The following is a 26,803-nucleotide window of genomic DNA, read 5'->3' as shown; positions in this document are numbered from 1 at the left end:
TTAGTTTAAGGGTTATTTTAGGCTGGTTATTTTTGGGAAACATAAGACACAGGAGGGACTGTGAAAGCTGGGTGGAGGGCACTCTTTTATAAGATACATTTACATGTATAAAGGAAAATCTCCACTTGTGAGGGTGTCAACCCTCAGTAGCTATACTGGAAGAAGGGATGGCCAGATTTCTTTCTCCATTATCTTTCATCAACGGAGGAGGGTGCAACTTAAATTTGTATAACAACCCTGGTATAACAAATCTGCATAACAAGGGTTTACATTGCTTTTCTGGTAATCTCCCTTACTGGCTTCCTGTTCACCCTTTGTCTCTAGTCGATGTTATTTTAGGGGGTGGCTTAGGCTGTTTGGGTGAGTTACTCAATTTTTCTGGGTCTCTCCCATTATGCAAAAGGCATACATGTTATTAAACATTTGTTTTTCTCCTGTAAATGATTTTTTTTTCAAAGATTTATTTATTTATGCATACAAGAACTGGGGTACTGACCAGAGGTGCAGGGGTGGGGAGTGATAGGATTCACCAGAGACAGAGGGGAACAGAACCAGCAGAGGGACCGAAATACACTGCTGAGGGGAGCAGCGGGCGGGTCAGGAGAGGTCTGCTGCACCATGTGGGTTGCTCCCTGCCCAGGGATCGAACTCGTGCCTCGTGCTGCAGTGGCTGCAGTTAGCTTCATAAGTTGCATTTTAATCCCTTGTGCCACCAGGGAGGCCCCCTCCTATAAATCTTTTGTTGAAGGATGTCTCGATCACGGACACAAAAAGGTAGAGGAATAACAGTACCTAAATACACCAGAATCCATAAGCAGATCAGCAAGAGTGAGCTTTGTGTGGAAATGTATGTAGCAAATGGGAATTGGTGATTCTCTCAAAAATTGAAATTACTTAGAACAATGCCTGGCACCATTCGCTAGGTACTTACTATTGCCACCACTGAGTTTAAAAAGAACCAGTGTCATGATTGCATTTATGTAGAAAAATCACTTAATGACCACATGGGTAAAGAATTGCAAAGCCTCTAGACAGCACAAAGGAAAACTGTTATCAGGTTCTAGTTATATCCTGAGAGAGATTATCAGGGCCAGAATTAGGGCAATGGGAACAAAAAGAAGAGGTTGAATTTAAGAATTATTTAAGACAAGACTTGAATTAGATTTTATTGATGGAGTTCAGGTGATGGGGTTTGGAACGTTCTTGGGGTTCTTGAGTCCCTCTGAGAAAGAATTTAGCAGATGTTCCCATTCATCAGCACTTGGCAAGTTTGTTGAGAAAAGAAAGAATAAGGAAGGAGCCACCTGTTTAGACATAGCCGGATAGGAAAGCTGCCATTTTGGAAAGGGTTAAGAAAGGGAAGCCTGCATAGACACAGGCGGGGAGTCTTAAAGAAGGAGAGCTGTGTTTTGCCAGGGCTAGGGGTGTTCTTTTATAATGTTTTTGGATGGAATGGCTGTGGAAATTATCACCTTGGAGTCAGATTGGGTTAATCCTCTCTGCCCCCACCTCTGGCTGATAATCTTTTCTGACCCCACCTGAGATTCCTGGAACATTCCATAGCTGGCTGGTTAAATTAAGATTTGTTAATCATCCCTATCCTCACCTCTGGCATTTGTCCTTGTGACACTTTCCATCCTAAATTTTTCTACTCTAAGATTCCATCAATATTCCATTAAGTTAGATTGATCACATAGAGAGGTAGATGACTTGTGGGACTGTGCTGTTGCTTGTCAAATGAGAAATGCAGTAGGTGTTTCTTGTTCCTGGAAGTACAAGTCATATTTGAAAGCAGAATAAATAACTTGATCCATTCCCCTTTTTAGCGAGTTTTCAAGATAATTTGTTTTTAACTACCTCCAAAGGTGAACAGGCCTTCCCTTTTAAAAATACCATTATGGGGTCTCCCTAGTAGCCTAAAGGGTTAAGTCTCAGCATTCTGAAGCTATTTGCAGCCACTGAAGCATGAGTTCGATGCCCTGCCAGGGAGCTAATCCTTATGGCACAAGAGACCTCTCCTATCTCCCCTGCTGCTCCCCTCAGCAGTGTTTTTCAGTCAGTCTGCCTGTTCTGAGCCCCACTCTGTCTCTGGTGAATCCTTTCAACCCCCACGCCTCTGGCCTCACCCCAGCTCTTGTATACATAAATAAAATAAAATTTTAAAAGTAAATCTTTAAAAAAATACCATTATGAACTCATGAATTTAAGCATATTTAATGGGTTTCATATATTTGGGATTGTGTCAGCATTGAAGCTTTAACATTTCCATCCTTGAACTATAGGAGTGTCTTCTAGTTGACTCTTAAATAATTTTCACATGTCCCTAGAAGTCTTTCTTTTTTTTTTTTTATAGAGGCATGTTTTATTTATTTGTTCGTTCATTTGTTTTGTTTATACATGCACTGGGTACAGTCAGAAGCGCGGGAGGGTGAGAGAATTCACCAGAGCCAGAGCGGGGAGCAGAGCAGGCAGAAGGACCGAAGTACACTGCTGAGGGGAGCAGCGGGCGGCAGGAGAGGTCTGCGCGCCATGTGGGACCCTCCTCCAGTGGCCCGGGAACAGCCGGGGATCGAACCGGCGCCGCAGAGGCCGCGGGCAGCTTCGCAACCCAGCGCTCAACCGCTGCGCCACCGGGGAGGCCCTCCCTAGAAGTCTTTCATAAAGCTTTTTCCTAATCTGGTTTGACAAGATTTTCCAAGTTCATTTAATATATTTCCTGCCCCATACTGTTACAGGGCAGGGAGAGGGGCACCTTAGAACCCCCAAATCAGCCTGCTCTAAATAGGTTCTTCTACCTGCCACATCAACACAAAACATGTAAGACTTTAATGGAAAAGAACTTTAATTGGTAAACAATACAGAAAAGACAAAGTATATAGTTTTAAAATCAAGCACCCAAAGTTACCAGTCCCCTCATGGGTAAAAGTCCACCCAAACGGGATTGGCCCAGAGCAAGGCCCGAAAGCCTGCCACAAGTCTAAAGCACCTTGCAGTGGGGACCCACAGAAAAGGATCAAAAACAACCAGACAAGTCTGGGAGGAAAAGAGCAAAATCAAAATCAAGGTTAAAGCTGCCATTGTTAACCTCCCACAGGTCTCTCACCCACATCTTTGTCAACCAGCCCAGGACCAAAAGGCAAGTGCAGTTTCTTCCCATGTCTCTCTGCTCCTTGTGCCTCCTCCAGGTCTCCTTCTGGCTCTCCATCCTGCTTCCTTCCTTCCTCAGTTTCCTCTCCAGCTTCTTCTGCTCTCTGCTCAGCTCCACCCTCCTTTGGGTAGTGCAGGAAACCTAGAACTTCCCCTTTTCCTGGGTTCCACCCTGTTACAATACCTAGAATTTGCCATTTCTCCAAGCCCTGGTTTCCTGTAGGGTAAATTACATGCCAAGCTCCACGTGGGGTGTAGATATACTCCTGCTACCAAGTTGGGCATTTTAAAAGAATAGAACTAAAATACATACACAGAGATGTTAATATTTAATGAATTAATACTGATACTTCAAATTAAAATCTTATTAAACTGATTCTCTATTATATCTCAGCCCCTTTCCTTCCATACTGAGAATCTTGATTTTCAAGAACAAAGGGATGATAGAATATGTGGATACAATATTACTTGTTGGTTTTATCCCATATTACATGCTCAATGGTTCCAAATAATAATACTAATGTTACCACTAATGTGATGACAAAAATATTTTGAAAAATTGTGCATATGCTATCTCCATTCTTTCCCCAATTTTTAAATAGCCATACTTTATCCACAGAACATATAGCCATTTATATACTGTAGTCTTTTTTTTTATTTAATTTTTTTTTTTTTATAGAGGCATGTTTTATTTATTTATTTGTTTGTTTGTTTTGTTTACAAGCACTGGGTACAGTCAAGCGCAGGAGGGTGAGAGAATTCACCAGAGCCAGAGCAGGGAGCAGAGCAGGCAGAAGGACCGAAGTACACTGCTGAGGGGAGCAGCGGGCGGCAGGAGAGGTCTGCGCGCCATGTGGGACCCTCCTTCGGTGGCCTGGAAGCAGCCGGGGATCAAACTGGCGCTGCAGAGGCAGAGGCCGCGGGCAGCTTCGCAACCCAGCGCTCAACCGCTGCGCCACCGGGGAGGCCCTACTGTAGTCTTTCTTAACCTTCATTTAGTCTTATATCTACAGGAACTATATATTTAACGCTCGCCATTATATATATATATATATATATATATATATATATATATATATATATATATATCAATATCTCTTTCATTTTGATTATCTGAAGCTTGTTCTCTTTTGGTTTCCTCAGGAAGAGGTCATGTGTGTAGTATTTCCTGAGTTCGTGCCCGGTGTATTTAAATCAGTTTTATTAGATAGAAAAATTCCTGGATCAAATGTGCTTTCAATTTCTAAATTTCTTCAGGTATAACACATGCTGTTGAAAAATCTGATGTTCTTTTCTTCTAGATACCTAATAGATTCTTTTTCTTTAAAATTCAGTAATATTGCTAGAACATTTTGGCATTTGTCATTCTGCTTGATACTCTCTTTTGTTTTAGGGACATTTCCTTGAATTATAACATTTAATGCTTATTCTGTTTCTCTGCTTTGATTTTTTCATTTTGAGATATGTTTGTGTATTCTTTGCCTGCCTTTACTATTTGTAATTTTTTCTTGAATGTCAGTTCTAGGAATTATAATGACTAGATCGTAGCAGCCTCTTCAGACTTCCTTGTAGGCCCTTGCACTTAACTGGTGTGGAGAAGGGCAGATTCCTCCCATTTCAACTGCTGCTCTCAAATCTGCCTGCTGGCTTCTCTAGTAAAGTCTCTTTGGCTGTTTCCAGATAATCCTGTTCTCAGGGTCACAGATGCAACCCTGCTAAGTATTTCATCTTCTGCCCACACAGACAGTACTGTGTAGCCAGGGGGTAGAGCATTTGACTGCAGGCACTGCTGCACCAAACTTTCTCTGTTGGTAATTTGTCTTCCAGGGTTTATTGAGGATATCTTGCCATCTAGTTTTGTTATAAATATCAAGGGATTTTGGCTTAGTTATGTAGTTGCTTTGTTTTTATGTAGGGATTTGGAGAGTTTGAAAATTATGCTACTGTTGCTGTCTTCCCAGATTTACTCACAACTGGGGTGTGTGTGTGTGTGTGTGCATGTGAGTTGTCAGGATTTAAATAAATTGTCTTTCATGATCTATAAATTTATCTTTTCTCTCATAATTTATTAGTTGAAAAAAACATAGTTTGACACATTCTTCCCCACTCTGTATTTCCTTTAGACTGGTAATTGGATCTGGAGTCTTGAACAGATTCAAGTTTCATGATAGGCTGTATGTTGAACATACACACATACATCACAGACAATGGATGGGGTAGACAGTATGGAAATAGAAAACTGGACTGAAAAACTCAAGTTGAAAAGTTTAACTTTGAAAAATAAGCAGTTCCATAGGAACAAAGTAGAATAATAGTTCCCAGAGGCTGGGGCCAGAGGAAATGTGTAGTGACTGCTAAGTCTTTTTAGAATCCTTTTTAGGGAAATAAATTAGACTATGGAGGTGGTGACATAACTCTTAAAAGCCACAGAATTATATACTTAAAAAAAATGAATTTCACAGGCCTCCCTGGTGCACAGGCATTAAAGTCTAGTGCTATCAAGCTATTGCCACTGCAGCGAGTTCTGTCCCCGGCCATAGAGATACCCACATGGCACAGCAGATCCCTCCTGTCTCATCCATCCACTGTCCCCCTCAGCAGTGTATTTCAGTCAACCTGCCTGTTTTGTTCCCCACTGTCTCTGGTGAATCCTCTCACCCCCCGCATCTCTTGCCTGTAACCCAGCTCTTGTATGCATGAATAAATAAATCTTTTTTTTAAAAAAAGGGGGGGCCTCCCCGGTGGCGCAGCAGTTGAGCACTGGGTTGCGAAGCTGCCCATAGCCTCTGCAGCACTGGTTCAATGCCAGGCTGCTCCCCGGCCGCCGGAGGAGGGTCCCGCATGTCACGCAGACCTCTCCTACAGCCCGCTGCTCCCCTCAGCAGTGTACTTTGGTCCTTCTGCCTGCTCTGGTAAATTCTCTCACCCTCCCACGCTTCTGACTGTACCCAGTGCTTGTATAAATAAGTAAATCTTTTAAAAAATAAAAAAATAAAAAAAAGGGGGGGGAGCAGCGGGCAAGTTAGGAGAGGTCTGCTGTGCCATGTGGATTGCTCCCTGGCCAGCTGGGGATTGAACTCGTGAAGAGGCTGCGGATTGCTTCATAGTGCGGTGCTTAACCCCTTGCACCACCAGGGAGGCCCTAAATTAAATCTTTTTTTTTTTTAAAGATTTATTTATTTTATTTATACAAGCACTGGGTACAGTCAGAAGCGTGGGAGGGTGAGAGAATTCACCAGAGCCAGAGCAGGGAGCAGAGCAGGCAGAAGGACCAAAGTACACTGCTGAGGGGAGCAGTGGGCAGCAGGAGAGGTCTGCGCGCCATGTGGGACCCTCACCCAGTGGCCGGGGATCGAACCAGCGCTGCAGAGGCTGCGGGCAGCTTTGCAACCCAGCACTCAACCGCTGTACCACCGGGGAGGCCCTCAAATAAATCTTAACGAAAAAAAGATGAAGTTCACGGGCCTCCCCGGTGGCGCAGCGATTGAGAGCTGGGTTGCGAGGCTGCCCGAGGCCTCCGCGGCACCAGTTCGATCCCCGGCTGCTCCCCGGCCATGGGCATGGTTAGCTGTATTCAACTGTCTGTTGAATAAATCCATTGGAATATTAGAGGCATATCCAACTCAACATCATTGCTATCCAATAGAAATGTAATTCAAGCCACATGTAATTTTTAATTTTCTAATATCTGATTTAAAATAAAAAGAGGGGCCCCCCTGGTGGTGCAAAGGGTTAAGACACAATCTATGAAGCTATCTGCAGCCGATGCAGCGCGAGTTCTATCCCCAGCCAGGGAGCTTCCCACATGGTGCAGCAGACCTCTCCTGACCCGCCTGGTGCTCCCCTCAGCAGTGTACTTCCATCGATCTGCCTGTTCTGTTCCCCACTCTGGCTTTGGTGAATCCTCTCACCCCCCACACCTCTGGCATATACCCCAGTTCTTGTATGCATAAATAAATAAATCTTTCCTAAAAATAAAATAAAATAAAAAGAAACATGAAATTAATTTCTGGTTAATCCAATATATCCAAATACTATATTTCAACATGTTATATGAAAATTATTCATGAGATATTTTACATTCATTTCTAATTAAATTCTTTGAAAAAATCAGTGTGTATTTTACATTTACAGCATGTATCAGGTCAGACTTCCCACGCAGTAGCTTCCTGTGAGTTATGCCAAGTTAGTCCAGTAACACCTGTGAGCTGTGGAACTGTGCAGATGAGATTTAAAATAGACCTGAGAACTTCTTCCTGTTTCCTTGATCTCAGTAAGACTCCTCTTTCTAAGGTCATTCTCCTGTTTCCCTCTTCCATACCATCCACATTAATCAGTCATTGAGGTGTACTGATTTTAATCTTTGAAAAGGTACATCCGTCTCTAGTAAATCTCTCTTCATGTCCAATCCTAGCCCCAGTTGCAGGACTCATTGTTTCTTACCTGAGCTGTTACAGTAATGTCCTAGCTATTCTTCCTGTCTCTGAATTTGTTCCCCATACATTCATGTTATACTTCATGCCCAGAATATCTGCCTAATTGAAAATCTCTCCTTGTCATTACCCACTCAATAGTGGCTACTTGGTATTTCACAAGTAGACTGAGAAGTAAGGTATCTGTACCATAGGAGTGCACAGATGACTCCTTATTTCATTCTTTTAAAAGTACATTTAGTGTCTATTAATGTGCACCACATAGTAGAACATGTAACTGATCTATAAATAATAATAACATCATACTAATGGAATATGGTGAAGTCCAGTTTCCTTTGTTTGGAGTTTAAGGACCTGGCATCTTACCTTTTTGCCTCGTCTTTTGCTTTGCACTTATTCTGGTAATACCACACTGTTTATAAATCTCTGAAAATATGTCGTGTTTTTAACACTGCCACATGTTTACTGCTGTTTCTTCTGCCTGGATATCTTTCCTAACTTTCTTCACTTTCCTTCTTCAGTAGTAAGATCACTAGCCGTGAGGTCTACTCTCTTAACAAAAATGAAAGTGAATACTGTTAATTTTAGGCACTATGTTGTACAACAGACCTATAGAACTTACTTGTCTTGCATAACTGAAACTTCATACCTGTTGAACAAGAACTTCCCATATTATCTGTCACTCAGTTCCCGTAGAAATTTGTGTATTGGAATTGCCTACTATCATATGTCTATTTTGTCTTTCCCTGTTCTCCAAGACTCAGAGAAAGGATTCAGAGAAACATGAAATTAATTCAAGAGAAAGGATTCAGCTGCATTTTTTTTTCTTTCAGCCCTGTTATGGTTTTTGGCATATATTTGGCACTCACATATATGTGGAAGCAAACTGAACACCTAAGAATTTTAATAATTTATCAAAGTTTTAAGTCAGGCATTAACCAAACTTAAAATAAGTGAAGACTTAAATTCATTATTCATACCAGTGACCGCTGATGGAAAATTGAGTAGCTAAATGAAACAGAATAGTGATATTTTTAACTTTAAGAGAAAAAGAATTATAGCATACATAAAATACAATAAGTTAAGTATTAAGTATATAGACTCTACAAAGGCAGGGTTTTTGTCTGTTCTTTTCACAGATTTACTCCAGTGTGTAGAACAGTGACTGACACATAATAGTAAGTAACTGGTTAGTAAATATTTATTGAAAATAAATAATGTGCATAGAAAAACACTGTAGCATCTTACTTTATTAGACTTTTAAGGCAAAAATTAAGTTCAAAACATTTCTTCATCTCTAATTCAATTTAAAATTTACCACTTGAAACAAATGAAATTACTGTCTTCTCACAATAGCTTATAGTTTTGTAAAGGTTGTGTCTACTAAGTATAATAGAATATAAATAAATACATTTTTTCTTTTTTTAGTAAGCGAAGCAAAAAAGGAGATAAAAATGGGAAAGGCTTAAGACATTTTTCAATGAAAGTGTGTGAGAAAGTTCAGCGGAAGGGTACAACATCCTATAATGAAGTAGCTGATGAGCTGGTTTCAGAATTCACCAACTCAAATAATCATCTGGCAGCTGATTCGGTAGGTGGCTTATGAACTTGCTCTAGACTGATGCTCTTGACGCGACACTGGACCACTGGGTTCTGTCATCAATCTGAGAACTCAGAAGACAGGCGAAGACATCCCCAACTTCACCCTTACTGGAGGATTTCATATTGTCTGTTGGGGATTTTTGTTGTTGATTTTGTGTTGTTCCAGAAAGGATTCTTTTACTATTTTTTGAAACATAGAGATAAGCAAGTATTTTTAAAATACCATTTTGCCATTCCTACATGTCTTCGGATATGTTTCTGAATCTTTTAGTATTTCTTGAATGTCTAAATCAATTAAGTCATTGAAAATAAGCACAAGCATATTTATAAAAATTCAGTTGTTCCAAAGAGTATATTATATAATAGAAAATATCTCTTTTACCAGAGACCATAATCTACCTTCCCTTGAAGGCAAGTGTCAGTATTTTCAGATTCTGAGCATCATTCAAAATATTCTTTACAATAAAATTTCCTTTTTTTTTTGCATTAAAGAGCTTTTAATGAAACACTTCCCCTATTTCTGTGGCAGAATGGGGCAGTGAATAATTTTTTTCCCTTTACTGTTCTCTGGACACTTGAAAGAAAGTATATGGCTTTCTGATTGTGAATGAAGTCAAACTTCTTTCAATGATATGCAAAACCCAGTGTGCATCTTCACAGATCTCACCTCCTCCTGCACTCCCTCAAGAGCTATATTCCAGCCACACATTTCATTGACTATGCCAGATTATTCTTTTCATCATTATTTAGTATTCTTTCCTCTTCCCTGAAGTTACTTTTGATGTTTTTCTATCCCATAGACTATGATACATACTTTTTCCACTTAGAGCTGTTTTTTTTTGTTTTTTTTTTAACTTATTTTATGTTTTGGATTGTTGAAAGTGTCATTTTTTTCATCTTTATTTTTGAAGGCCATTTTCACTGGGTGTAGAATACTTTGAGCACTATGACTGCTTTGATAGTATGACTGATTTTGTGATATCATTAAGACTTTATCTTAATACCTAAAATGTATCACTCACTAGAGATATTTTTTAGCAGGCTTATGACCAGAAGAATATTAGGCGAAGAGTTTATGATGCTTTAAATGTGCTAATGGCAATGAACATAATTTCAAAGGAGAAAAAAGAAATCAAGTGGATTGGCCTGCCTACCAATTCTGCTCAGGAATGTCAAAACCTGGAGGTAAGTGAGGAAAATCCATTTGTAGTTAGTAATTTATCTTATCTCACACCAGAGGCATTTTAATTTAGAAATGTGGTTAAAATATTGCTAATCTCTTTGTTCATATATGCTATGTCATTTAAAAAAATGCTCTAAGGCGTAAAAGTTGGGAATGAAAGCTTTAGACATACAGTTTGACAAATTCATTTTACAAATGATGAAACTAAAGGACATAGATGTTAAATGACTTGATTTTTACTATTTCATAAAGATCTTTTTCCCCCTTCCTGGCGGGCTCCACGCAGCACCTGTGCATCTGGTGACCTTCCCCAGTTGTTGGCGTGTAGGTCGGGCAGCCATGGCCGTGGGTCAGGATCGGCCCGGAGATGTTTCAGAGCCTCATTAAAAGTGTTAGGACCTGGGCCTCCCAGGTGGCACAGCAGATTGGGCGCAGTTCTCCGGAGCTGTCCCCAGCCTCTGCAATGCACGTTCGATTCCTGGCCGGCCAGGGAGATACCCACATGGCGCGGCAGACCTCTCCTGCCTCGCCCGCTGCTCCCTTCAGCACTGTCCTCCATCCATCTGCCTGTTCTGTTCTGTCTCTGGTGAATCGCTCACTTTCCTGTGCCTCTGGCCTGTACTCCAGCTCTTCTATAAAAATAAATCTTGGGCCTCCCCGGTGGCGCAGCGGTTGAGCGCTGAGTTGCGAAGCTGCCCACAGCCTCTGCAGCGCTGGTTCGATCCCTGCCTGCTCCCCGGCCACATGGCGCGCAGACCTCTCCTGCCACCCGCTGCTCCCCTCAGCAGTGTACTTCGGTCCTTCTGCCTGCTCTGCTCCCCGCTCTGGCTCTGGTGAATTCTCTCACCCTCCTGCGCTTCTGACTGTACCCAGTGCTTGCATAAATAAATAAATAAATAAATAAATCTTTAAAAAAAAATGTTCGGACCCCCCATGAAGCCCCACTATACCCAGGTCTAGCAGGAGATCTGGGTAGGAATGGGGCTGATGAACGTCATCATTTATAAGACCAGGAATGCTGATAAAAGAAGTAAAGCTTTGAAAGGTCCGAGTCCCGCACCCGCCCACGGCCACCACTGACCGGCCCGCCGCAGTGCCAGATCGATGGAGCCAGCAGTGTGGGACACCCCTGTGCCCTTGTCCAGCCCCGTCTCCTCCATGATGTGAATAAATGTCCCTGTGAGACCGGCCACAAAAGAAAAAAAAAATCTTTATTCTAAATTCTGCTAATAAAATTTTGATGATTCATAAAAAAATGGTATGTTACATAATGAGATGCTTGCTATCTGCATCCTAAAAGAAAAGTGGATTAAGTGGTTTAGTTCTTGTATTTAAACTTTTTACCTTTGACTCGGGTGAGCAGTAACAGAACAGTGTTTCATTTTTATCTTTATCAGAATGGTCAGAATATTCAGTTTATGGGAATTTTGGGATGATGTGTGCAACTTTTTTTTTCCTGTTAACTTTTTTCATCATAGAAAATCTTTCCTAAAAAGAGCATGTGCCTTGACATGTTTCTAAGTTATTTTTGCAAGATTTACTGTGATGGTCATAAATAATATAAGCTAAGGTTACATAGAGCTTATAGAGATAAACAGGGTTGGTTTTATGTTTTTCTGAGTCCATTCCCCACTCATCCCTCCAGCAAATCTAAAAGTATTCGGTTTTATTATGCTTGTGAATGGGAGGAGAAACCAGACGTTCATCAGAATCTATAGAATGATTCACATAGTAAAATGGAATTTCCCAGTCATATTAGGCTGATAGCAAAGAATCAGTAAGCAAAAATATATCAGCATTTGTCCTGTTCTTAACCAGAAATACAGTCTTTGACCTCAAGGAGTTTTCATTCTCATTGAAGAGAGGAGAAACTGAAAAACTCCTATAAAAGAAGTAGGTATAGATCCTCTAGAAAGGGAGATAAGGAAGGTTTTACCAAGAAAAAAAAAAATCCCTGGCCTCCTTGGTGGCACAGGGGTTAAAATCTCAACACTATCAACTATTGCCAGCTACTGCAGCATGAGTTCGACCCCTGGCTAGGGAGCTGACCTCTCCTATCTTGCCCGTTGCTCCCCTCAGCAGTGTATTTCAGTAGATCCGCCTGTTCTGCTCCCCACTCTGTCTCTGGTGAATCCTCTCACCTTGGCACCTCTGGCCTATACTCCAGTTCTTGTGTGTATAAATAAAATAAAATAAATCTTTAAAAAAGAAAAGAGGCCTCCCTGGTGGCTCAAGGGGTTAAGACTCAGCACTGTGAAGCTTCAGCAGCCTCTACAGCATGAGTTTGATGCCCTGCCAGGGAGGTGACCCACATGGGTCGCAGCAGACCTTTCCTGTCTTGCCGGCTGCTCCCCTCAGCAGTGTATTTCAGTAGATCCACCTGTTCTTCTCCACCACTGTCTGTCCCTGGTGAATCCTCAGCCCCTGCATCTCTGGCCTACACCCCAGCTCTTGTATGCATAAATAAATAAACCTTTAAAAGAAAAAAAATCCCATAACTCATTCCTGAGGAGTAATAAGAATGTGCCAAAATCGGGCCTCCCCGGTGGCGCAGCGGTTGAGCGCTGGGTTGCGAAGCTGCCTGCAGCCTCTGCAGCCGGTTCGATCCCCGGCTGCTCCCCGGCCACCGGAGGAAGGTCCCACATGGCGCGCAGACCTCTCCTGCCGCCCGCTGCTCCCCTCAGCAGTGTACTTCAGTCCTTCTGCCTGCTCTGCTCCCCGCTATGGCTCTGGTGAATTCTCTCACCCTCCCACGCTTCTGACTGTACCCAGTGCATGTATAAACCAAACAAACAAATAATAAATAAATAAATAAATAAGACATGCCTCTAGAAAATTAAAAAAAAAAAAAAAAAAAAAAGAATGTGCCAAATGGTTTTGGGCAAGGAGAGCTTCCAGAAGGGCATAAGAAAGCATGCCTTCCGCCCAGTGTGGCCAGTGTACAATCCAGGAGAAAGGGGGTAAATTTCTAAATGCTGATGGTTGTGACCTGACCCTATAAGTAATGGAAAGCTACTGATGAATTACAAAGAGAGCTAATAGGCTGTGTTCTGAAGGCTCCCTCATGCCTGTGGGTTGGCAGGTGAACCCTTAGAAAGATGAAGAAATTAAGGTCTGCTGCACCATGTAAGTCACCCATGTGGGTCACCTCCCTGGTGGGGATCGAATTCGTGCTGCAGTGGCTGCTGATAGCTTGACAGTGCTGAGACTTTAACCCCTGTGCCATCAGGGAGGCCCTCTGCCTCCATTTTCTTACATGCAAAATGCATTACAACAGTGCTTATCTCAGGATTTTTGTGAAAATGAATTAAGTTCTTCTATATAAAATTGAGTTCTGGCACATAGGGTTATGTATTCAGTAAATAGTAACTATTAATATTATAGCTTGTGTAATAATAGCAACACATGCTGCATTCGCTAAGTGGATAGATTTTCTTATTGATGACAACAGCCAATATTTGTTTGCCTGCTCGCTAACCCCAAACCTTTCCCCCCAAAAGAAGTGTGATTTACCTTTCTTGATGTTGGTAGTTAAAATGGGTTGAGTTTCTCTAAGAAAAATTCTTGGTATCTCAGAGTAAGAGCCTGGGAAGTGAGTGAAACTTTATATTTTGTTTATGTTCATGTTATTTTGTAATGTCTGTTTTAAAGATAGAGAAGCAGAGGCGGATAGAACGGATAAAACAGAAGCGGGCCCAGCTGCAAGAACTTCTCCTGCAGGTAAAGATGCTGGGTGTGTTTCCTTACCTTCCCCACAGTGTTCTGCTTCTCCACTTACTTGCCTTTAGAGTTCTCTACTCTGGGTGTTTTTGAATAGCGCCTGGTGCGCCACACTGCACTGCAGCTCATTGCCATCCTCAGGGTCTGCCTTAACAGGGTCCCATCTCTCACCACTGTCAGGGCCCACGGTGGCTCACCTGCCCTGTGTGTGACTTACATTGTAGAGCAGTTTACTTTTGACACTTGCCCTTACATCTGAACAGAAATCGATAGGAGTCTTCCGTGTTTATTTAGCACTAATTTGTAATATCAAGAAAGCTTGGTAAAGTTTAGGTGCTTTGAGAAAGAAAATTAATAAATCCATGTGTAATACTAGGATCTATAAATAACAGAATGACATTAAAGGATTCAGTAATCTTTGTTGAATACCAAAGCTTAAAATTGCACTTCTGTTTAAGAAAATTAAAATTTACACTATAATAATGACCTCTATATCCTTATATTTATTTATAGTTCTTTGGATAATTACCTAAAACTTGGATGATTTTTTTTTAAATACAATAAAAGCATTGTATAAGTCCTGTGTCCTGTTTCTGCTTTTCACACTGAATCCCATGAGCCCACCTGAGGAGCTGCCATTGGAACAGGCATCATCTTGGGTTTCCAAATAAGGTTTTGTTTGAAGAGAGTGTTTTGCAGCCTTCAAAACTGACAGTTTGTTTCTCTGCTCTTCCCTCTAAAGTTCTGCCCTCCGATGGGCCCTCTGTTGTCCCTACACAGTTCTTTGCTCTTTTTACCTAAACTCTGTGGTGGCCCTTTCCTTAGATTTCCTCAAAACCTTTATGGTACATTTTGATTTTTGGTATATGTTATAAAACCTGTGTAAAGTATGTATGTTTATGTTGTTTATCAGAAAGAACGGTGCTGAGCAAGATTGCCCTCATATTGTAGGATTTTTTTGCACCTAAATGACCAGCTTAAAGAATGACATTGAATTTTTGTTCTCTACTTTCTTCGGCTCGTGAAGATCATATTGTTTTAAGTCCTAGATTTCTTTTCTTCTACTGTCTTTATTTTAAGAGTTATTATTTTTTTATTAGAATTGGGGTGCCGGCCAGAGATGCAGGGATGTGAGAGGATTCACCAGAGACAGAGTGGGAAGCAGAACAAGTGGATCTACTGAAATACACTGCTGAGGGGAGCAGCGGGTGAGACAGGAGAGGTCTGCTGCACCATGTGGTAGCTCCTTGGCCAGGGATCAAACTCAGGCCATAGCGGTGATAGCCCTGAGACTTAACTCCTAGGCCACCAGGGAGGCCCCTACTGTCTTTAATGCTATTAAATGTATACATTATTGTTCACTGAATCATAAATATATAAGAACCCTCATTGTCTATTTTCTTCTCTATACTCAGACTTTCCCTAGGTACTCAGGGCACAAATCTAGACAAAGTATGAGAACATCTCTCAGGAAACTTTCTCTAACAGCAGGGAAGAGAAACAAGGCAGAAGTATTCAAACACTTCATACTTTTACTCAGTTTTACCATCTTAATGTATTTTCCCTCAACATTCAGTGAATTAAACAATGAGTATTAAATAGCCTTAATTCTTTAGCAGCAGAAAATAATGAAGTAAAACTTTGGTGTGTTTAGTAGTGTTGATAAGAATTGATATTGAGACTGAATTTTGGACACACTGTTAGGATTAGAATAATTTGTCCCTTCTGTTTGGGAGTTTTGAGAGTTCACTTATTGGCCTCCCTGGTGGCACAGGGGTTTAAGATAGCGCTGTCAATCTATCTTTAGCCACTGAGGCCTGAGTTGGATTTCCCAGCCAGAGAGCAATCCACATGGTGCAGCAGACCTCTCCTGCCTTGCCTGCTGCTACCCTCAGAAATGTATTTCAGTAGATCTCCTGTTCTGCTCCCAACTCTCTGGTGAATCCTCTCACTCCCTGCACCTCTGTCTTACACCCCAGTTCTTGTATGCATCAATGAATAATTTTTTTTTTAAGATTTATTTATTTATACAAGCACTGGGTACAGTCAGAAGCGTGGGAGGGTGAGAGAATTCACCATAGCCAGAGCGGGGAACAGAACAGGCAGAAGGACCGAAGTACACTGCTGAGGGGAGCAGCGGGCGCTGCAGGAGTGGTCTGCACGCCATGTGGGACCCTCGCTGGCGGCCGGGGATCAAACCGGTGCTGCAGAGGCTGCCAGCAGCTTCACAGCCCAGCGCTCAACCACTGTGCCACAGAGGAGGCCCAATAAATAAATCTTTTTTAAAAAAAAAAAAGAGGGCCTCCCCACTGGTGCAAGGGGTTAAGACGCAACCTATGAAGCTAACCGCAGCCTCTGCAGCATGAGTTCGATCCCAGCCAGGGAGCTACCCACATGGCGCAGTAGACCTCTCCTGACTACCCTGCTGTTCCCCTCAGCAATGTATTTCAGTCAATCTGCCTGTTCTGTTCCCCACTCTGACTCTGGTGAATCCTTTCACCCCTAGCACCTCTGACCTGTACCCCCCGTTCTTGTATGCATAAATAAATAAATCTTTTAAAAGAGAGAGAGAGGGGCCTCCCTGGTGGCACAAGGGGTTAAGCACCTCACTGTGAAGTAATCTGCAGCCTCTGCAGCACGAGTTCAATCCCTGGCCGGCCAGAGAGCAACCCACATGGCGAAGCAGACCCCTCCTGTCTCGCCCGCTGCTCTTGTCAGCAGTGTATTTCAGTCAGTCTGCCTGTTCTGTTCCCCATTCTGTCTCTGGTGAATCCTCTCACCTCCCGCATCGCTGGCCTGTACCCCAGCTCTTGTATGCATAAATAAATAAATCTTTTTTTAAAAAAATAAAAAGAGTTCACTTATCAGGGAATTAGCGCCCAGCCATTTTAAGACAATAATGCTCTTATCAAATTTTACTTCAGACCCAAAACCTAAAATCCACAGTCCTAGGATAAGATTGTTAAAGTGTAGGAAATAACTTAAGGTTATCACTACTGGGCGAGACCTTGGAACAAGCTGATAAGATGAAAAGCTTGAACTGTGCTAAGTATTTCAAGCAATAGAATTCCTTGATACATTTACCTTATTAAAAAAGGAATGAGGGCCCCTTTTTTGACTTTTTTTTTTTAGATGTATTTATTCATACATACAAGAACTGGCGTACAGTCAGAAGCGCGGGAGGGTGAGAAGATTCACCAGAGCCAGAGTGGGGAGCAGAACAAGCAGACTGACGAAATACACTGCTGAGGGTGTTATAGGGCAGCCCTGATACAAAACAGGGTGCCTGGCTGTGGGTCCTCACCCGTGCGCTTTAAAGGATTTATCAGTGCTCTACTGCAGGCACACGCGAAGAGTTAATAAAAGGTTTATTTACAAGGAAGGGCAAATAAGGAAATGTACAGCTCAGGGAGAAAAATGGGAGACAAAGTTTTAAATGTGTCCTACCTAATTTGCCGATCTGGAATCCCAAATGGCACTCTGAGAGCTGGCCGCGAGCCAGGAGCCGTGAAGCCAGGAGGCAAGTGATAGCGAGCGACCCCAAGGCCCACGTGTTTGTTTTTTTTATACCAACCCTGGCTGCTTAACTCCACCCTCAGGTCCCTGCCACCTTCCCTTTGGTGGTGACAGGATTTGTCTTTCCCAATGTCCCGATGGCTTTAGTCTGGAGTGGGAGTGGAGTCCACAAAGCCTGTATGGAATTAGTTCAGGATATCCTTTCCCCCTAACAAGGGGAGCAGTGGGCACGGCAGGAGAGGTCTGTCGCACCATGTGGGACACTTGCCGGAAGCCTGGGATTGAACCGGTGTTGCAGAGGCTGCTGCAGAGGCTGCGGGCAGCTTCGCAGCCCAGCGCTCAACCACTGCACCACCAGGGGAGGCCCTGCAGTTCCTTTTTTTTTTTTTTTTTTTTTAAGATTTATTTATTTATTTATACAAGAATCGGGGTACAGGCCAGATGTGTGGGAGGGTGAGAGGATTCACCAGAGACAGAGCAGGGAACAGTATAGGCAGACTGACTGAAATACACTGCTGAGGGGAGCAGCGGGAGAGACAGGAGAGGTCTGCCATGCCATGTGGATTTCTCTCTGGTTGGCTGGGGATTGAACTAATGCTGCAGAGGCTATGGATTGCTTCATGGTGCGGTGCTTAACCCCTTGCGCCACCAAGGAGGCCCTCTATATGATTTCATTTGAAGAAAGCATTCCCTAGCCTTATAAAGGTTGCATATCCCTGCAGCATCTAATGAGTGTATTTAACCCTGAACTCTCTGAAGTCTAAGTAGATAAGGGAAAACATAAGATCCCTGGGGGTCACTCCCCCACTGCATTACTGTAAGAGGCCGTGCTGGGCCCTGGGCTCTCCTGCATTTGTTAGCTCCCATTTCCATGGATGACAGAAGCCCCAGGACCTATTATTTATGTTTGGATGATGTGAGGCACCATTTCAATGTGTATTTCTCCCTGGGAATATACTCATTGAGTTGATTCATTCTAATCTTTTTTCTTAGATGTTTAATTTTAATTCATTCATAGGTGAAAGAACTCTAAACTCTCTTAATTTTAAACTATATATTTTAATGTATTTATCTTAACTCATTTGATTCTAACTCACGTATCCATATTGCATTTCCTTTCTTTTTGATAATATCCACAGCAAATCGCCTTCAAGAACTTGGTACAGAGAAATCGGCAAAATGAACAGCAAAACCAGGGCCCTCCAGCTTTGAATTCCACCATTCAGCTGCCATTTATAATCATCAATACAAGCAGAAAAACAGTCATAGATTGCAGCATCTCCAGTGACAAGTGAGTGGAGAAATAGGTGGAGTGCTGGCTTTCTGGTAACATATCCCCATTTTTTGCAAAATAGAGTGTGTTCCTGTCTGAACCCTCCATGGCTAACTTTCCTGGGGCCTGTGACGCACCTTCCCAGCAGGGGTGCCATCTTCTGCTGGTGCCTGCTTTTCATTCACCCTCTGCAGCTCCCTGCCTGTGTCATATACATAGTGGTGCCTTGAACTAAGCCAGGACGTGCATGTATGTACATGTGAGGGGAAACTCTGGCAAGTAACTGCAGTAAGGTAGACAGATCACCAATGAGGGTCTGAACAAGGTAAGTTCACTGGTGATTCACTATTGTAGTTTATTATGGAAATATTTCAGAGCAACGTGTGACATGAAAGCAATTATTCCTTTGTTTTTCTATGTCATCGAGTGTACACCTGTTTATCGGTGAGTGAATAGACATGAACATGCTAGTTGTTCTCTGCTTTCTTTTTTCTTATTGATCTAATAACTGGAAGTTTGTACTTTTTGACACCTTTACCCATTCACATACTCCCAACCCCTACCTCTAGCAACCACTGATCTGTTCTCTGTATGGAAGTTTTGCTTTTTTTTCCCTAAGATTCCACATAACAGTGAGATCATACAGTATTTGTCTTTCTCTGACTTACTTTATTTAGCATATGTCCTCAACATGCATCTTGTTTTTACAAATGGTGTTTTCTCTTTTTATGATTAAATAATACTCCTCTATGTGTACTGCATAACTATATTTCGTACCAGACCTCCTATACAGATGGTGGTCCCAGAATTCCTGTTACTGGTGATGTCATAGCTATTGAAAAGTCATAGCATTTATTCTAGCACCAGCTTCATATAGCGTATGTTCACCGCATTTCTAGAATGCATCTTAGAAAAGCTATTGTTTGGTTCATTGTGGGCCCTAAGTGTACAAAATCCACTGTCAATGTTGCCTGCAGAGACTCTGTCAAATGGTTAATCTGAAAACAAAATTAAAAGTGATTAAGGTCTACAAAAGTGGAAAATCACTTCCCAGTCAGGCATGTAACATTCCACCACACGGTGATCTCAGACAGCAAGAATAAGAGGACAGGAGCTGTTAAAAGGTTTTGCTTCATTGACAGCAGTGAGGAGGACCTGTATCAGACCTGCAGAATCTTTCAGTGTGCTGGAATGAAGACCAGACACAGTAGTCTATTCCTCTCACCACCATGATGATCACAACCATATCAAAATGTTTATTTGTGACTCTGAAAGAAAAGGCTGGACCCAACTACAAAGTTGAATTTTCTACTAGCGCTGTGATGTTTGCGTGATGAAATCGCCTAATTACACATTTCTCAAAATAATCTCCCCATTGTTAAATGATGCATAACTCTATTTAGGAAATAGAGTGTGTGTATCCATACATGTATACCACATTTTCTTCATTCATCAGTCAGTGGATACTTAGGTTGTTTTCATTTCTAGAATATTGTAAATAATGCTGCAGGAACATAGGAGTTCACCTTCCTGTGTTTTTTCCACTCTTTGCTCTATCACTGGTGCTTCTACCACCTTTTGAGATGCAGATGCCTTTTTGAGATAATGCACTTCCTTCAGCTGTCTACCCAGAAGTGGGATTGCTGGGTTAGATGGTAGCTCTATTTTTTAGTCTTTCTTTTTTTTTTTTTTTTTTAAGATTTATTTTTATTTATACAAGAACCGGGATACAGTCCAGATGTGCGGGAGGGTAAGAGGATTCGCCAGAGCAGGGAACAGAACAGGCAGACTGATGAAATACACTGCTGAGGGGAGCAGCAGGCAAGACAGGAGAGGTCTGCCGCGCCATGTGGGATCCTCACTGGCCGGCTGGCCGGGATCAAACCCGTGCTGCAGAGGCTGTGGACAGCTTCACAGTGCGGTGCTCAACTGCCTATGCCACCAGGGAGGCCCTATTTTCAGTCTTTCAAGGAACATTCATATGGTTTTCCGTAATTTCCATTCTCAAAAACATTTCTACATTTTAACTAAGATTGTTGGTAACATTCATCATAGCTAATGAAAAACAAGTTTTCAAAATACAGAATTAATTTGTGATTTATTCTACCCTTCACGAAAATGGTTTATATCAGACTATGACCAGTATTTTAAGCGAGTTAGGATGTAAGATGCAGAGTGAGGTAGACTAGTGTGGTTTATATTGGCCTGTTTGACTGCTCCAGAGCTGTTCTCTGAAGGACAAATGAGGATCATGCCAGGGCCTCCGCCACCTCCTAAGCCATCTTTTTTTTTTTTTTTTTTTTTTTTTTTTTTTGTGGGACCCTCGATGGAGGCCGGGGAATGAACCGGTGCTGCAGAGGCTGCGGGCAGCCTCGCAGCCCAGCGCTCAACCGCTGCACCACCAGGGGAGGCCCTCCTAAGCCATCTCAGGAGCTTAAAACTGATAATACCTATAAAGAATCTGACTCAAGAAAAGCACTTTATAAATGCTAACTGCTATACAGGGTTCAGCCTGTAATTTATAGTCCATATTGGATGTTTTTGAAAGCTAGCAAGTGTTTAGTAAATGCCATCAGTCCCCCTGGTATATCCCACAGCTGCCCTAGGAAGACCAGAGCTCCTGTTCTCATGCCCTGGGCTTTTCCTTCTTCCACTCTGCTCTTTAAGTGGTGTTTCCACTGTCTTGCTTGAATACACAGATTCTGGGTCACTTCAGTAAGAAAGGACCAGGAAAGAAAAGAAAAGAAAAACAATCACAGGGGTTTCAAAAGCATGTTATAGTTTAGACTCTAGACACAATTGGCAATAGTAGCGATCAGGATACGGTGAAGTGGGAAGCTGCATTTTCCAGTCTTTCCTCTTGTTTTATAACCTCTCTGAGATCTCATTTCTTCCTCCATAAAAGTATTACTTTTATGGCACTCGGGTTAAGATGCAACCTATGAAGCTATCCGCAGCCACTGCAGCACGAGTTCAATCCCCGGTCAGGGAGCTACCCACATGGAGCAGCAGATCTCTCCTGACTCACCCGCTGCTCCGCTCAGCAGTGTGTTTCAGTCAGTCTGCCTGTTCTGTTCCCCACTCTGTCTCTGGTGAATCCTCTTACCCCCCACACCTCTTGCCTGTACCCCAGTTCTTGTATGTATAAATAAATCTTTTTTAAAAAAGTAAGAATTATAGTATTTAAATTGCTAGTTTATAAAAGTCAGATAAATTCATAAAAGATCCAGCCCTGTGGTTAGTAAATGGTAGATATTTTTTATTAATATCAGACTTGCAAATTCTTTGCAAAAACCTGTCTAAAAGAAATGTTCCCATATTCTCATAAAACTGAGATTTCCAGTTATTCTCTCTAGTGAATCTCTTGTTTTGTGGAACGTTATTAAATGATCTCCAGTTAGTCATCTAAATCTACAAAGAACAGGGAAACATGGAGCCCACTGGCCTAAGGGAATTAGGGGTTTGGTTCCCCTGAGGCTGGGCTCCCATCTGTGGGTGGTTCCTGACTCACGCCTTTGCCCGGCCCTGCCCTGCCCTGAGTGGTAAGGGAAGACTCTGAGCTACTTGTACAAGCTTGTTATTCAAGGTCCTAAAGCCTTGTCTTTCAGTTACTTCCGTGATGCAATGTTTCCCCCTTACATAGCCAGGAGGCTTTCCCACATTGAGAATTAACTGTATAAGCTCATCTGCTTTTAATTTATCCCTAGAATCAATCATCCATGTGACAGGCAGTCCAGATTATTTTTTTCCTTTTCTGAAAACTCTGTTAATGTCACTTGATTCAGATTCATATACGTCAGATTATTGAAATGTGGCATTTTGCTTTATACTGTAATTTTTGCCCTGATCTGGGATCTAGCATAAAAAAATTTATTCTCACGGAGGTCAGGTAAATCTGTACCCAAATTCCAGCTGGACTGGGACTCTGCATAGCCTAGAATCTGGAGTGAACTTATGTCCCATGTGCCTAGGGCCACTTACGAAGACAGATGACACAGTCCTGTGCCTGGTGCTGTAAAGGCAAAAGTAGGAGCCATGGGCTCTGACCCTAAGGAGACAAAAAATCTGTTGGAGAATTGGAGCAGACATAAAATATAAGAAAGGATCTAGTACAATAATCAAATCTCAAGTCATTGCTATTCATTAGCAGATTCTGAGCAATAACTCCCTTATTATACAAATAAAAGAGCTTCAATGGAGAAAAGAAGATTGTCAGAGGTTTTATTAAGAGCATGAAGAACATTCTTCTATCAGCAAGTGGTGCAGTTCATGGCCAGTGGGCCACTGCAAGCTGATACCCTTGCCTGCAAGGATGCCATTGGGGGGCCTCCCTGGTATCACAAGGGTAAGTCTCAGTACTATCACGCTACTGCCACTGCAGCCTGATTTCAATCCCTGCCAGGGAAGTAACCCACAAGGTTCGGCAGACCTCTCCTGTCTCGCCCGCTGCTCTCCTCAGCAGTGTATTTCAGTCAGTCTGCCTGTTCTGCTCCCCACTCTGTCTCTGGTGAATTCTCTCACTCCCACTCTGGCCTACACCCCAGTTCTTCTTTGCATAAATAAATAAAAATAAATCTTTTAAAAAAAAAAAAGCCATCTAGCTCTAGCAGATGCTGATGGGCCCCACCAGACAAACAATCTACATGACCCCAGATTCAATCTGGAATTTGACTTCACCAATACCCATAATGCCATCCAGGGCTCTGTGAACAGTGCTGGTATGAGGAGGAGGAGCCCCAGTTTCACTGCAGCCCTGTGTACTACAGTCTTTGTAAAAACTGGTAGCGTTTCCCAGCCTTTCCTCATAGAAAGGCTCTAGCCTAGCACATTCTTCTAAGACCTCTAGCCTAGCACATTCTCCTAAGACCAGGAAATGCTTGGGCTTGTGGTGCCATATTTACTAGGTGTACCACCCTTAGAGCTCACAGCCACCTCCTCCAGAATCTGGCTCTCTCTACCTCTTCTCTGGAATGTTCGTGGGTGGTCCAGAGAAATGGCTCTTCTTTTTTGCTGGGAACTATTAATCCTTTTTCATGGCAGGTTTGCCTAATTGACTTGCCTAAAAAACACAATGACTCTTCGTAAGTACCATTTGACGTTGACTTTTCCTCAATAAAAGTCAATATTTACTGAATCCTTAAGGTTGTGAGTACTTCATGACAACACAAACTCACCATTGTCCCAGAACACTCATCTGTGCTCTACCCGTGGGACTGAAGCTCAGAAGCCAGAATATGAGTCAGAAGGCTCTTCTCTTCCTATATTTACTTTACCTTTCATCAAAAAGGTGCTCTGGGCATCCTGATTTGTTATTTTTCAAGAATATGTAGAAATTTTCTTGAGGGCCTAAGGAATGAAATGTCTTCAAGGCAGTATCTGGGCATTGGTTAGTTTGTGAGAAATCTTCCATTTGTTACTTATCTTAGGTATGCTGTACTTGACCCTTGAGCCATGAAAATAAAGGAAGCATCCAGAATGTTTACTCAAACCTAATAAGACCACCTCATAGTAGGATGTTACATACTGAGCTGAAAAGACTTTATATACTATTCTTTTTTTTTTTTAAGATTTATTGTTTATTTATTTATGCATACAAGCACTGGGGTGTAGGCCAGAGGTGTGGGGGGGTGAGGGTGAGAGGACTCACCAGAGTGGGGAGCAGAACAGGCAGATCGACTGAAATATACTGCTAAGGGGAGCGGTGGGAGAGACAGGAGAGATCTGCTGAGCCATATGTGGGTAAGTGCCCTGGCCTGGGCACTAGACCAGGAAATCCTTGGGCTTGTGGTGCCATATTTACTAGGTGCACCACCCTTAGAGTTTAGCTGCTCACTGCCACCTCCTCCAGAATCTGGCTCTCTCTACCTCTTCCGCAATGCTACAATGGCTGCTGATAGATTGATAGTGCTGAGACTTAACCCTTTGCACCATCAGGGAGGCCTGTATATACTATTCTTTTTTTTGACAGAATTGTAGACAATTTTGAAAACTGTTGACTTTAGACCAAAATTTCTGGCTCCAGTTTGAAACAGCTTAACAAGGGGCAAATTTTATGAACTGTAGTGTGTCATAGGAAAATTGTTTCTACTGTGACAGTAGGGTTCTGAGATCTGATTCCCCCTGGACACAGCAGAGTGACTCACTGCTTTCATTGGTAACAGTTTCTGTTACCAGAGCTGAATTTGGGCCCTCACTCTTTTATGTAATGTACAAAAGTACAAAACAATTTGGGCCTCCCCAATACCACCGAAAACCCTCACTACCTTTGTTTCTGTGCAGGTTTGAGTATCTTTTTAATTTTGACAACACCTTTGAGATCCATGATGACATAGAAGTTCTGAAGAGAATGGGAATGTCCTTTGGCCTGGAGTCTGGCAAATGCTCTTTAGAGGACCTGAGGCTGGCGAAGTCACTGGTGCCAAAGGCTTTGCAGGGTTATATCACAGGTATGTTAACTAAACATTCACAGGTTGTCCGGTTAAATGTCAAATCCTACCTGGTTAAGACCTTTCTCACAGAAAATTTGTTGAAGTTGGCTGTCTGCCCACCCTGGACTCTGCCCTCCCTACTTCTCTAAATGTAACCACGTTCTTAAATTTTTCCCTCATTCACTTGCTTTTCTGTTTGGGACTAACTTGGTGTTTTCAAGCCTTGTTCGTTTGTGATTTGTTTCAGTACTTCATTCCTTTTTTTTTATTGCCATTTTATGGAGATACCATATTTTGTTTATCCATTCATCAGTTGGCAGATATTTGGGTTGTTTCCATTTCTTGGTTATTATGAATTAAGCTGCTGTAATTAATTATTCTTGTACACGGTTATATGTGAACATAAGTCTTTAGTTCTGCTGGGTACATCCCTAGGAATGGGGCTGTGGATCATATGATAACTCTATTTAACATTTTAAGGACCTGCTAAACGACTTTCTAAAGTGGTTCTGCCATTCTGCAGTCCTGCTGGCCTCATCCCTCTCAACACTGTTCTTTCCCATCTTTTTTGTTAAAACCTTATCTATCCTGGGCTTCCCTGGTGGCGCAGCGGTTGAGCGCTGGGTTGCGAAGCTGCCCGCAGCCTCTGCGGCGCCGGTTCGATCCCCGGCTGCTCCCCGGCCACAAGAGGAGGGTCCCACATGGCGCGCAGACCTCTCCTGCCGCCCGCTGCTCCCCTCAGCAGTGTACTTCGGTCCTTCTGCCTCTGCTCCCTGCTCTGGCTCTGGTGAATTCTCTCACCCTCCCGTGCTTCTGACTGTACCCAGTGCATGTATAAACAAACAAACAAACAAATAAATAAAAAACATGCCTCTATAAAAAAAAAAAAAAAATTTAAAAAAAAAAAAAAACCTTATCTATCCTAGTGAATATGAAATGGTACCTCACTGTAGTTCTGATTTGCATTTTCCTAACGACATGATATTGAGTATCTTTTTTGGCCATTTGTATATTTCCTTTTTTTTAAATTTCATCTGTTTATTTAATAGGATCTTTGCTTGGAGTTTAAAAATAGACTGAACAGGGCCTCCCAGGTGGCGCAGCGGTTGAGCGCTGGGTTGCGAAGCTGCCCGCGGCCTCTGCAGCACCGGTTCGATCCCCGGCTGCTCCCCGGCAACCAGAGGAGGGTCCCACATGGCGCGCAGACCTCTCCTGCCGCCCGCTGCTCCCCCTCATGGTGTACCTCGGTCCTTCTGCCTGCTCTGCTCCCCGCTCTGGCTCTGGTGAATTCTCTCACCCTCCCGCGCTTCTGACTGTACCCAGTGCATGTATAAACAAAACAAACAAAAACAAATAAACAAATAAATAAATAAATAAATAAATGCCTCTATAAAAAATAAAATAAAAAATAAAAATAGACTGAACAGCTATGAATGGTGCAGACAGCCATTTTTTAAAAATCAACTTCACTGGATTTTATAACAGTTTTATGGAGTGAACC

General features: G+C 42.4%; 1 protein-coding gene across 9 annotated transcripts in view; it reads left to right on the top strand.

Annotated features, from left to right (window-relative positions):
• Positions 1–26,803, top strand: part of TFDP2 (transcription factor Dp-2) — a gene marked incomplete at both ends in the record, with an annotated part of 125,723 nt that overhangs the window by 93,534 nt on the left and 5,386 nt on the right. For 6 of the 9 annotated variants that reach the window (XM_084232414.1, XM_084232416.1, XM_084232415.1 and 3 more), the window contains 5 exons: positions 9,009–9,171; positions 10,221–10,371; positions 14,021–14,085; positions 18,741–18,892; positions 25,154–25,320. In XM_084232414.1, coding sequence (XP_084088540.1) covers positions 9,009–9,171; positions 10,221–10,371; positions 14,021–14,085; positions 18,741–18,892; positions 25,154–25,320 — 698 coding nt within the window. The remainder of the gene's footprint in view (positions 1–9,008; positions 9,172–10,220; positions 10,372–14,020; positions 14,086–18,740; positions 18,893–25,153; positions 25,321–26,803) is intronic. The other 3 variants (XM_084232409.1, XM_084232408.1, XM_084232411.1) reach the window with 1 other exon arrangement.

Source organism: Talpa europaea (assembly GCF_964194135.1).
Source record: "Talpa europaea genome assembly, chromosome: 4".
Classification (NCBI taxonomy): Eukaryota; Metazoa; Chordata; class Mammalia; order Eulipotyphla; family Talpidae; genus Talpa; species Talpa europaea.
Note: the sequence above shows the minus strand (reverse complement) of the source record. Positions and strands in the feature narration are given on the sequence as shown.